This window comes from Eucalyptus grandis, chromosome 7, assembly GCF_016545825.1.
Source record: "Eucalyptus grandis isolate ANBG69807.140 chromosome 7, ASM1654582v1, whole genome shotgun sequence".
In the NCBI taxonomy this organism is placed as follows: domain Eukaryota; kingdom Viridiplantae; phylum Streptophyta; class Magnoliopsida; order Myrtales; family Myrtaceae; genus Eucalyptus; species Eucalyptus grandis.
Genome location: NC_052618.1, coordinates 51,411,327 through 51,424,263, shown reverse-complemented (window position 1 = coordinate 51,424,263; position 12,937 = coordinate 51,411,327). Strand labels below are relative to the sequence as shown.

The 12,937-nt window shown below is 41.6% G+C and overlaps 4 protein-coding genes across 4 annotated transcripts; all 4 read left to right on the top strand.

The window, feature by feature from the left end:
- The first annotated feature begins 614 nt into the window (after positions 1-614).
- On the top strand, positions 615-1,818 carry LOC104454091 (germin-like protein 9-3). Its single transcript, XM_010068824.3, has one exon. It carries the CDS (start codon positions 1,095-1,097, stop codon positions 1,725-1,727), a length of 633 nt encoding a protein of 210 aa, XP_010067126.2. The 5' UTR covers positions 615-1,094; the 3' UTR covers positions 1,728-1,818.
- Positions 1,819-4,528: 2,710 nt separating this feature from the next.
- LOC104455799 (germin-like protein 9-3) lies at positions 4,529-5,158 on the top strand. The gene has a single exon (XM_010070529.2). It carries the CDS (start codon positions 4,529-4,531, stop codon positions 5,156-5,158), a length of 630 nt encoding a protein of 209 aa, XP_010068831.1.
- Positions 5,159-7,716: 2,558 nt separating this feature from the next.
- LOC104455797 (germin-like protein 9-3) lies at positions 7,717-8,811 on the top strand. Its single transcript, XM_010070528.3, has 2 exons — positions 7,717-7,728; positions 8,194-8,811. Exons 1-2 carry the CDS (start codon positions 7,717-7,719, stop codon positions 8,809-8,811), a joined length of 630 nt encoding a protein of 209 aa, XP_010068830.2.
- Positions 8,812-9,643: 832 nt separating this feature from the next.
- On the top strand, positions 9,644-11,089 carry LOC104454090 (40S ribosomal protein S17-2). The gene is made up of 2 exons (XM_010068823.2): positions 9,644-9,785; positions 10,458-11,089. The coding sequence occupies exon 2, from the start codon at positions 10,474-10,476 to the stop codon at positions 10,891-10,893; it is 420 nt and encodes a 139-aa protein (XP_010067125.1). The 5' UTR covers positions 9,644-9,785; positions 10,458-10,473; the 3' UTR covers positions 10,894-11,089.
- The last annotated feature ends 1,848 nt before the right edge of the window (positions 11,090-12,937 follow it).

The window sequence follows — 12,937 nt, the reverse complement described above, 5'->3', positions numbered from 1 at the left end:
GGTGTAGAACACACCTTCAATCAATTTTCAAATGCAATTCAAACACCAAAAAATATTTTCGGTCACGTATCACCAAACAAAGGAAAACTAACCGTTTTTCTAAAAAAATAATTTTTTGGAAAATAGTTTTTCGGAAAATATTTTTCAAAAATCTTACGTTTTTCGTGAAATAAACACACCCAGAAGAAGAAAAACATAAGAATGTAGAATTCTCTCCCACTCTTGAAGGTTCAAAGTGCTCTCTCTTTCACAACGTTGTGATAAGTGCATTTAATTCTGTGAAAAATAAGGTATATTTAGTTGTGTACTTTCCAATCAATAATTCTTTTTAGGCTCGTTTTTCATATGTGTTTCCATGATACTCAATTGTTTGAGGTATGTGTTTTAGGCTCTTCAAAATTTTTAGCTTTTTCTTTTCTACAATAAAAGTGAGAAATGAAATTTGTTTTCATTGTTCACTCTTGTTGCTCGATATCCATCGTCCACCATTCGGCCACCGGCTGCGTGGCCCCCAGAGGCTGATGGCCTCCCCGCACCTGATCACCTCCCATTGCCACTTAGAAAGAAAAATTTATCGTTATTTATTCTAAGAACAAAAATTTTGTATAGTTATTAAGAATATATTTTTGCTCAAAAACTCATCCAAAATATAGAAATAGAAAAATTAATTTTTAGGTCAAATTTGATTCGTGGAATAAAATGATTATCATTCAGGCTGAGTGTTGCTTTCAAGTAATAATGGTGCTTTCAAGTAACAATGGCATACGAGTACGTCTCAGCTTATCTTACATCTTGCAAAGTATGTGTTTATTTCCATTGCTTCTGTTTCCTCCGGTCATATTATTCTCCAAGCATAACATTAAGCTTGCATGAAAACGGTATATGAAACAAGGTTGATGAAATGTCCAAAAATGCACCACGTCTTTGTGAAGTTTACGAGGACATTGCAGTTTGCAAGAGACAATATAGCCGTCTCTCCGGCCTCGATGTTGTTTACAATCACATCCCGAATCAGCATTAGAACTCTATAAAACCGTTCTCTCTTCTGACATCCATCATACAAACATTTTGCACTTCACCTTCAAGTTTTACCAATGGCCTCTACTGCCAACAAGCATGAGTTCTTCATCGCATTATTCCTGGCTCTGTCCGTCTTCCAGATGACAAGCGCGGGCGACCCGGACGTCACAGGCGACTTTGTCGTCCCGCTGAACGTCACAGCAGTGGACGGGAACTTCTTCACCTTCACCGGAATGAGAGCTGTTATGTCGATGGATCTTCCCATGGCTTTCAAAGTGACGAAAGCAAGCGCGGCGGAATTCCCGGCTCTTATCGGCCAGAGTGTCTCGATGGCAGTTCTCGAGTTCTCAGCCGGCTCAGTCAACCCGCCACACACGCATCCGCGTGCTTCCGAGCTCCTCTTCCTCCTGTACGGGTCACTTGAGGTCGGAGTCGTCGACACGACCAACAAGCTCTTCACACAGACGCTCCAATCCGGCGACATGTTCGTATTTCCCAAAGGACTGGTTCACTACCAGTATAATGCTAATGAGACAGACATCGCTATAGCTATATCCGCATTTGGTAGCGCGAGCGCTGGACTCGTCTCGCTTCCTGCGAGTGTATTCACCACTGGCATCGACAGCGGGATCTTGGCCAAGTCATTCAAGACGAACGTCTCCACCATTGAAGCTCTCAAGCTTGGGCTTACACCACCCAAGGCCTAAGCGAGGAGCAGAAAATAACAATCAAGTCGATTCATTGTCTTCTGATTGAATGTTTCATTTGGTCAGAATAAACTGACTTTTTTGTTGTTCACATTGCATCTCTTAGTTTGGAATTTCTGTCATTACCCTACAAAACAAGCAATTCGAAGTTGACGAGGCCATCGAGCAACAGTTTTGCACGATTCCATGGCGTTCTGTTGCTCCTGAACTTGAATACAAAGACCTTATCTCCCAAAGGAGACATGATGTTATCTTCTAAATACGAAGTATTGGCTTAACTACATTTTGCTGTCGGACTTTGAGATGAAGCCTTCATGTACTAACGGAAATACACTTCGCCAGCTACACGGTCTTCTCATTTCAAAGAGCTGCCTAGCTAAATTCATTGCTTCCGGGTCAACTTCCCTTGTTCATGAATCGGCATACTTGTCGAGCAGATTTCAACTCCCGAAGCTTACAGCGTTTTAGGATTTGAGACGGTTGAGGAGTGATCTTTACGCAACACCGTGGCATCCGTGTTTAATCTATTGACAATGCCGTTGTTTGGTTCTCAAACCTGGTTGATTTTCACGGAAATTGATGAAACTTAGCATTTGTTGGCCCCTGGAATATAGAGACCATGCGTCTTAACATCTTCATCGAATGAATTAGTTACCTGAATCATGTGCACCACGCAATCGATTCTTTGAGCGAGACCAGAACGAATATTTCAAGTTAGTCAATTATCTATAAAACCCTACAGTTTATCTACCGTCACGTATGCACAAACAGAGCTTCGCATTAATTGATCAGACTTGCGTTAGAGGTACTATCTTGTGTTTTCTTGGAAGCCTAGGGCCATTTTTTTTCTCCTGTACATTCCTCTAGGTCTTATGGGCTCCCTGCTTCGCACGGCCCAAACTCAAAGTAGGAACAAAAAAGAACTTAATGGTCTGTCTTCACTTTGTGCCCCTAAATTATCAAAAAATTGAAGCTTAGGCCCTCGTGTTGAATTGAATGTATACTCACTTCCAGTTCGGCTTTCCAGTCCATATGATAAAATATTTAGACATGTTTGCTCATTTGTGGGTTAAATAAAGTGCTGTAGGATGTGGATCTTGCAAGACTCGTGAATAAACAGTGACTGACTCGCTCTAATTGTCTATTGGGTGATTTTAATTTTTAACAGCCATGAGGAGAACTCTATCATGCTGTTCAGCTCGATGCAAAATGCAATTTTCTGTCCTTTTGTTCTTTTGGCAGACGGCGAGTTGCTTAACAAGATCAGTGTTAAGGAATCTGAAGTATTTGGTTCGGTGCATCTGCTTCTGCTTTTGTCCTTCTGCTGCAGGCATGTGAAGGAGCCTCATTCCCTTGTTCACAAGACACAAAATCACATTACATGAACAATCGAATTTGAGAGAGAGGCGGTCAAGCAGCAAGTGCTGAAATCAGAGGTCATTCTGCAAATATTGATGATAACCGCTGACGAAACAGCGTCCTGCTTGTCAAGGTTTCTAACATGTTCAAAGGGGTCATTTCGCTTTTCTAGCTTACGTAAAGGAGCTTACCATTGCTCTTGCCTTTGGCTAATCCATTAGAGTACACCCATTCTATGAATCCCACGAATTGCATTAGTCGAATTATCTACATGTTTTCCCTTATTGGCTGCAATGAATTTAGTCATTAGGTCTTGCCTCTATCGTTATAATTTGCAATAGTCTACTCTTGTAGCATCCAGAGATGGAAGTTCTGAAGAGGTCACAAGTTGAATAAACAGAAAGGAGATGCTGCACTGCACCACTGGGTATTACAGAAGGGAGTGGCTAATATAAATAGCCAACAAGAAGATCAAATACTGCACGATGGCTACAATCAGAAACCCGTTCTCAGCGCGCCTACTTGTTTTTTCTATCATCTTTTTCCTGTCTGCTGAGCGAAAATATGTCAGGGTTTAAGAGGCACAAAGTGCAATTATGAAGAATAATATGTAGAGAAACAGCATCTTCTGCGGGAGCAAGTGCGAAGACATGAGTTTCACTGACGTGAAGAAACAAGTAAAATTAATGCAGATGGTTCAATTTTCTTTGGCCTCGTTCGCTATAATGATCAAAGCACCGCAACTGAAGTTTTTATGAATTCCTACCGCGTTCTTCGGTTTCAGCTTGTTAAGAATATTCTAGAAGAGAAATGCTTAAACTAACAGTCACCATTATTATTGCAAGTAACAGTGGCATGTAATCCACGAGATGTAATTGACAGAAAAGGCAATTGGTGTTATGCTAGCATTATGATGAAAAAATTTCCTTCCCTCCATTACCGTCGGTGTTATGCTAGCATTAATTGGTGGCTCACATGCCACCGTTACTTCCAACAGTAACAAACAACAATGACCATTATGCTATCATCATGTACATTAGAATACCTAAATATCTCTATAGGCTTAGATAGAGGAAATCAAATCAAAGGAAATCAAATCAGATATGCATAATCAAAACAGATACTGAAATAAGAGGAAATTTCCTAAATATCTCTTAATGATATCTAAATGTTCTAATATTACTAAGGCAGCTTAGTTATCAGCATACTACATTATGCTCTAGGGATATGCGTGAACCAAACTACCTTGTAAAGTTCACAAGGGCATAGTAGTTTCCATAAACAGTAGTCATCGCTCCAGCTTGATGCAGTTCAGAGTCTCTTGTCCTCTCTCAGCTAACCCTGTATAAAAAAGATGCTCTAGGCTGAAATTCATCATTCAAACTTACTCATCAGAACAAATAGCACAGAAACCATCTGCCGCTGCTGCCAGCTTTCTTACCATGGCCTCTCCAGTCCTCAAGCAAGGATTTTTCGTGGTATTAGTTCTCACTTTGTCTGTCTTCCAGATGGTGAGCGCTAGCGATCCAGACATCTTAACTGATTTCGTAGTCCCACAGAACGTTACTCCAGATGGAAACTTCTTCACGTTTACCGGCTTGAGAGCTGTTCTGCCGCTGGATGCTCCCACAGCTTTCAAACTAACGAAAGTAAGCCAGGCAGAGTTCCCGGCTCTTGATGGGCAGAGTGTCTCGATTGCAGTTCTTGAGTACTCGGCCCTCTCACTCAACCCGCTGCACACGCATCCTCGTGCATCGGAGCTCCTATTCCTTATTCATGGATCACTGGAGGTCGGATTAGTTGACACGACCAACAAGCTCTTCACTCAGACCCTTCAGGCCGGTGACATGTTCATATTTCCGAAAGGACTGGTTCACTACCAGTACAATGCTAATGCAACAGATTACGCAGTAGCCATTTCCGCATTTGGCAGTGCAAACGCTGGAACAGTCTCGCTTCCTACAACTTTATTCTCCACCAACATCAACAGCAGGATCTTGGCCAAGTCATTTAAGACGACCGTTCCCACCATTCACACCCTCAAACGTGGGCTCAAGCCACCCATGGCCTAAGAGAGGAAGGCAAAAAACACTGATACTTCCATTCTCTTGCTATGGAATGTTTCATTGGATGAAGTAATAAAGCTAAAGCTGTTTGATCTGATCAGTCTTAACTGTTTGTTTTTTATGTTTTGGTTCGCATTGGATTGATTAATGTAGAATTTCCTATGTAATCACCCTACTAAACAAGTGATTTGAAGTTTGTAAGGCCACATCAACAGTGTATCGCTCTTGAACTTGATATATACAGACCTCAACTCCACATGGAGACATGATGTGATCTTTCAAATACAAAGTAATGGCTTAACAACACATAAACTGTCGAAAAGGGAAAGAAAAAATTATGTTCTAAACTGTCGAAAAGGGAAAAAAAAATTATGTTCTTGCAATATATATCATTTGAGATGAGGCCACCCTAAAATGGGGGAAATGAATTTCACGAGGTAACCCACCTTTTTTCCCCCAAGGAGTTGCCTGATAGTTTTCTACTCTTGAAGACCGCAGCTTTCTGGATTCGAGCCAGCAATGGAGTGATCTCTACGCAACATCCTGTGGAATCTGTGTCCTATCTAACAGATACCAACTGGTAGTGCTGTCGATGGGTTTGAAAATCTGATTCATTTCGTAGAACCTGTTAGTAACTAGAATACTAACAGGGACCAAATTATGCATCTTACTTACCATGTAATCTATTTCACTGCACCAAGCTAAATCATCTAATGCGATAAAGTCCTCAAGGTTTCAATGGATGAGGAATAGATGCTTGATAGAATGAGGTGGATTAGCACCTTCTTGTGAGTATACAAGATGATCTTTAAGATTGGTACATCCCGTCAAATGTCACTTCTGTTGACGGGAACTTCTTCACATACACGGGCATCAGAGCTATCTTTCCGTCAGATCCACCAACAGCAATTAAAATAACAATAGCAACTGCCTTGGAATTCCCAGCTCTGAACTAGCAAACATTTGGTAGGCAGTGCTCGAATACTTGACCGGCTTTGTCAACCCTCTGCACAGGCGCCCATGTGTCTGAGATCTTGTTCCTTGTATACAGATCCCTTGAGGTCTGATGCATCGACATGACCAACAAGCTGTTCACTCAGACGCTCCAAGTAGGTGACATGTTCATATTCCCTAGAGGGCTTGTTCACTTCCAGTACAATGCTAATGAGATGGAATTTGCAATAGCCAATTTCTGCAGTCAGAAGCGCGAGTGTAGGAACCGTGTCGGTTGCCCTGAGTGTTTTACCACCAGTATCAAGACACGATCTTGGAAAAGTCATTCAAGACGGAAGTCTCCACCATTCAAGTCGCAAATGCAGGCTTACGCAACCAAATGCCTAAGAGAGGAAGACTCTGCTAAGCAAGCTGTTTGATTATGTTGGATCATTGTCAAGCAACTTCATCTGTTCAGCTATTGTTTACATTTTATCAACATTTCACTACTTTCTTCCTATTCTTTCTCTTATTTTTTACCATTTTTTTTACCATAATCGAATCAAATAGACACTATAATTTGAAAGAGTACTGGGGCTGAGGAATGATTGCTAGAGTGGTCGAGGCTCATCACAGAAGGTGAAACATAACATATATAACCTTCTTCATTCTAATCTCAATTAGATAAACCTAGAGTGCACATCAGTTTAGAAAGACTGCACATCACAAATATTCATCTTCTTGATACCGGAAGCACAAATCAAGAATCATTTCAGACGAGCCCATAAAAACTTTGTGGCTGTGGTGATGATGAACCGTGCAGGACTGATGATCTGAAGCTAGGAAGTAGGAACTTATCATAAGCAACTTGTTATGAAGGAATTCCCAATTCACAAAAAAGAAGGGTAATTTCAGATAATCGTTGATTTTTAGAATACGAGAAACATATGGGTCAGTGATCCGATATTTACATCTTGATTCAAAGATGTCCAGAGAAAGGAAAAAAGCAAAATTTAGAGTAAAATATCTATCTACAATGTCGCAGTAGTGCAGCAATCTTGATCATTTTTCCATACAAATGACATGGGATCATCCTGACCATGTTAATGTTACAATTGCAGTGTCACATGTAGTTTCGTTCTATCAGATATATTGGTTCGATAAATAAACCAGCAGAGAGGATTCTCAGAAACCTCCACTTGGTTGCATATTGATCAACTGAAACTTAAAGTCCTCATCGACATTAATACCTATCATCGTTAGAGAACCACAAACTGCACAGCACATGCATGCCGACATCGCTGCAGAAGAAAAAAGTTAACTATATGTGCATTTCAGTGCAATGTCTTTGTATATTTAGAGTTTATGAGAAGTGAAATCTTGCCATCGGTGAGCAAAAGCTTATGCGACATCTCGTCATCTTGAGATCCTAAGGGTAGTCAAAAGCTTATACAAAATTGTCATCTTGAGCAAAAGCCAAAACTGTTCATTGATGAAGAGAAAATCAATGAACCATTCCAGCTTACAAGATCACCTAGAAGTTTCATACTAGAAGACAACGCATTGATAACCACAACAAGGAAAGAGAAATGGGGATTCAGCTATTCTTTAAGCCTATTACCTTCTTGTAGATGGCAACTAAGGTAAATATGAGCAACGTGTGTTGAATGGCAAGATAATCCTCTTTTTCGTCGACCGGCTGTCTTAATTTTTAGGAGTTGAACTTGAAACCCAGATAAGTCAAAACGAGAAGCAGGCAACAGCTTGACAAGTTCGAGATATGTTGCTTTTGGCCGATGATTAACGTGTATAACAGAGCTGTAACACGTCCTCGATGCAAATATCTCGGCATTATGCTCGAGCAAGACATAGCAAACGCATGGAACCAAGCTGCTGTCGTTACTCTTAAATTATTTGACCATGTCTTGAAAACATCGAGGGCATTGTAAACTTCAGCAAGCAACATTTAGCTCTCTTCTCTCTCAAAATCTTCCTATAAAACCGAGGCCATGTTAGAAAGCTAGATCTCAAGCCTGTCTCCACACAAAGAACGCAAAAGGAAGTCAATATTTATGAACTTCAAAGTGTCCATCATGGCCAAGTATGAGCTAGCCGTGGCATTAGTCCTTGCTTTGTCCCTTTTTGGCCTAACGAGCGCCGGCGATCCCGACATTCTCACCGACTTTGTGGTCCCCCCGAACGTCAACAACTCTAACCTCAATGGCAGCTTCTTCACGTACACCGGCATGAGGTCTCTCGTTGGTGGCAATCCCCCGACCACATTTACGGTGACCAAAGCAAGCTTAAATGAGTTCCCTGCTCTCGATGGGCAGAGCGTCTCGTACGCGGTCCTCGAATTCCCGGCCGGCTCGGTGAACCCCCCACACACGCACCCCCGCGGATCGGAGCTCCTGTTCCTCATATACGGGTCCCTCCAGGTCGGGTTCGTCGACACGACCAACAAGCTCTTCAATCAGACCCTCCAGACCGGCGACATCTTCATATTCCCCAAGGGGCTCGTCCACTTCCAGTACAATGCTAATCAGACCGACTTCGCAGTGGCGGTCTCGGCATTCGGGAGTGCAAGCGCGGGATTGGTGTCGATCCCCGTGACCGTGTTCGGGACCGGCATCGACGACGGGATCCTGGCTGAGTCTTTCAAGACTAATGTTACCACCATTGAAGCACTGAAGGCTGTCCTTACACCCCCACCACCGAAAGCATGAGAAAGATAAAAGCATGGGAGACGAGGGAGAAAGATCAACTCCTAATAAAAACAATGTGATCTTTGTTCTTGAAGTTTTTATTTAAGCGTGAAGTGTTGAAAAGCATTGAATAAAGCAAGCTCGATGATGTACTGATCTACTTCCATTTATCTTGTATAAGATTTGACTTTGCCAACACAAATATATGAACACCAAGTGCCATATTCAAAGTCAATTGACTCGCTATCTTTTCTTTCGTCTCTCAAGCATATGCAGTTTCTTTTTCTCTGCATCTTATCGTCCCTTCTCTGAGAAAATATTATTATTATTATTATTATTATTATTATTTGGATTGACTTCTAATGCTTCGTCAATATCAACAAAGTCACCATTAGTTTCTCAGCTGTAAAACTAATAAGATCCCCAGTCTCAATGAGAGGTCCTCAACAATATTTGCAGACCACTGCATCCATTGGGATGAGAAATTAAAAAAAGAAAAGTATACCGAAAGTCTTAGAATTTGTCATAAAAATTCGAAAAATATGGAATTAATCATTGGAACTTCAAACAAGCCACAAAATTTATTTCATGTTAAAGTTGAGATGAGCTTTAAGTAAATTTACTTTTGATTTTTTGAGAATTTTTTTTTTTGGTCAAAATTTTTTGAGAATTGAATGTTAGAGATTTGAAGTTTGGTTACGGTAGATATTCTCAAAAATAATCAAAATACAAAAAGAAACGAGTTCGGCCACCAAATCGAGCAATTCGATTTGGGCCTTCTTTTCTTTTGGGCCGGGCCTACATATAGAGCCCATAAAAGACAAGCCCGGAAAAAAAAAAAAAAAAAGGGGGACCGAACCGGCTCGAGAGAGAAACCCTAGCGTCCCCTCATACTTATAAACTCAATCTACTTGCCAAACCTCATTCCTTGTTGCAGTCGCCGAGTGCCCATTCCATCTCCAGCTCCATCTTTGGTCTGCTCCTCCTCTCAGCAGGTAAGCGTCGTCTCGGGATCTTAACCTTGTCGTTCTTTGGCTATTCTGCTGCAAATTGCTGCCATAAAACCTGATATGGGATGGTGGGTTAGGGTTTATTCGGTTCTGTTAGCTTCTGACGTTTAGAAATCACTGGGCTCGATTGCGTTTCGAAGTTCGACTTGTCTGAAGCCGTCGTGGGTAGTTTTTTTTTTTTGGTATTTTAGGTTAGTTTTTACGGGGTTGGAGGTTTCTGTTTCCGGCGACTTTGATTATGGATGTTCTTTTAGTTCAGCATAGTGTCGGTATTGGATCTTGTTTGGGCGAAGTTTCATCGCCATTAATGATGGGATTCGAATTTCTGTTGTAAATATCTGATTTTGACGTTCTCCTGATTCGCGACGGAGTCAAAAGCTCGAGTTTTTCTGCTGCGCTGATGTTCTCCCCACCCCTCGTGTTGATGCTGTAATCTGACAAGTGACTGCAACTGAGATATGGTGACGGCTGTTCTGTTCTTGTGGCGTTTGTTTGTTTATCTTTTGTGGGTTTTAGGTGGTTTTGCGCATCATGAACCTTGAATGTGGAATTGTAAATGTGGAATTGAGGCGTGTTTTTGGAATGGTCAGATACCATAGTCATTGGAATGGTCAGATACGATAGTCATTTTTTGGTGGTTTCTCCAATGTTATGTAGGTAAAGGTAAGCCATCATGGGTCGTGTCCGCACCAAGACCGTGAAGAAGTCCTCTCGCCAGGTTATCGAGAGGTACTACTCTCGCATGACTCTGGACTTCCACACGAACAAGAAGATCCTGGAGGAAGTTGCCATCATCCCATCAAAGAGGCTCCGAAACAAGATCGCCGGGTTCTCCACCCACTTGATGAAGCGCATTCAGAAGGGACCCGTCCGTGGGATCTCATTGAAGCTGCAGGAGGAGGAGCGCGAGCGCCGCATGGACTTTGTGCCTGAAGAGTCGGCCATCAAGACCAACGAGATCAAGGTTGACAAGGAGACCCTTGACATGCTTGCTTCTCTTGGCATGTCCGACATTCCTGGGCTCGTTGAGGTCGAGCCGCAGGTTATGATGCCTCCCCAGGCTTTTGGCCGCGGTGGACCAAGGAGGTACTGATTTAGGCCATGCAATTGCTGTGAGAAGAATGGAGACGTTTTTGTGGTTGTCTGATTTTTCTTTCGATAGTGGGTTAGTATTTGTTAAGGACTATGTTGAATTAAACTAGTCAGCTGGGTGTGTTCAACGTCGACTTTGAAGCATGATATTTTGAATTTTGAGCTGCAATACAATTTCCTTTCGCGTTCACCAAGCCCATATGTTATTGTGACTCTCTGCATGCTGAAGATTTTGGTGTTCTGTTTTGTGGAAATATGTAAACTTCTCTTGAAGTTTTGCTAGAGCAAGCGTATTTGCTCTTCCATACCTGCTCCCTGTGAAATTCTAATCGCTACGCTGAGGAGCTCATCTGGATTCCTAGTTTCTCTTTACTTTATTTTTGGGGCTAAGACTGCCAGCGATGAAGGCAGTTCTCTACACTGCCTTGTAAATCACTTCTGTGATCGTCCATAACCGAAAGAACGCATGGAAGAAATCATTGCAAAGGTAAAGCAATGTTAAAGGGTATGGTGGACGGTGCATAAAGGAGGAAAACTGGACAAGAGAATAGTTTAAGGTCGAGGTGTATATGGAATGTCTTTTGTGGTTGCGGATCTCGAAGGGTTGCGCTCTGTCAAATTGACGCTATGAAGTGGCAAAATCAGTGTGCAAATATTGCCCTTTGGTTCTTTGTTAAGTATTTTTACGCTGGCGTTTTCTCAAATGTAGAGTGATCTAAGAAAGTATGAAACCTCACGAACATGTATTTGGCGAAAGAGATGGATGGTTTCCAATGTCAATATGGATCGGGAGAATCAGGTGCCTGTGACGATGTTGTTCAACAAGTTGAAGACGAAGATGTCATTTGTGGAAAGTTGAACTCAGGAGGGATGAAAGTTCTTCCTCTGTACCAAAAGACTGTTGGCTTCTCTTCTAATAATAAAAGAGGAAGCCACATTTGAAAAAGGTGGTGAAGGAAGAAGCTTGCCTTTTTCCACACAACGAAAATGGAAATTCTGGGGCTAACTGCCTGGCTGTTGGAGTAAAATCGAAGGAACGTTGATGGTTCTGTACATGAAAAAAGCGTCATGGACGAGCTCCAAACTTCCCATGCGGTGCAATGTTTCACATTATTCTGGTAATGGGAGGATCAACAATAGCATCCAGAGTGATCTTGAATTAATGCGCGAAGATACCTAAAGGGGTCTCCATGGCTCGGTAGCTGCATCCTCACGTGTTGCTGGCATTTCATATGGCGAACAATGCATGCATGAGCTGTTGGAGTGCATATGGCATGAGCTGTACCAGTTTGAGATAAATGCGATGCGAGTAATACTAGTTTGAGAGTTTTTGCGATGCAATAAGTAATTTAGGAAAAAATGTGACATAAGAATACTAATTTTAGATATTTGGTTGTATCAACTATTTTTGGAATGTAATCTATTGGTACAAAAGTTGTGCAATATCGGAAATAACAAAAATACATTATAGAGTCAAAATATAGTAAAAGTTACTTCCGTAAAAAGTTTACCGGACATGCTTATCAAATAGGTATCGACCAACTTCAAAAATCCAAGAACCGACTGAGACTCTAACCAGGACAACGTTTTATCACGTTCGAGAGAAATCGTAACAACTTTGCAACGACCAGAGTTGTTGTCTTAACCCACATTTGACGAAGTTCCTGATGACTCCAAAAAAGGGAAAAGATAAAAGAAATTCCATACCATTGCATCCCAAAATAAACCACTGTATCAACTTCCTGCGATTGTATCCTAAGCTGGATTTAGCTGAAAAGGTATAATGGTAAGCTGTGTCTTAAGGCCGAAACCGCATAGAGATGAAAGACTGGTTGAATTTGGAGTCTGCTATTAAGCAAACAAGAACAACAATCACTCAAATCACTTCCGGCCATTAAATGAAATTTGTTAAGGGTGCACATGTAGAAACTTCATCGCAATAAACAGGAGAAAAATTATAACTTTCACCGTCCAAATTACCATCACATAATTTGGACCGACGAATTTTCCGAAATTCCAAAGTTTCGGCACGGTGTCCTGTTGTT

Excerpts from the sequence above, each read along its gene's own strand:
- LOC104454091 (XM_010068824.3), top strand. The coding sequence starts at position 1,095 with ATGGCCTCTACTGCCAACAAGCATGAGTTCTTCATCGCATTATTCCTG.
- LOC104455799 (XM_010070529.2), top strand. The coding sequence starts at position 4,529 with ATGGCCTCTCCAGTCCTCAAGCAAGGATTTTTCGTGGTATTAGTTCTC.
- LOC104454090 (XM_010068823.2), top strand. The coding sequence starts at position 10,474 with ATGGGTCGTGTCCGCACCAAGACCGTGAAGAAGTCCTCTCGCCAGGTT.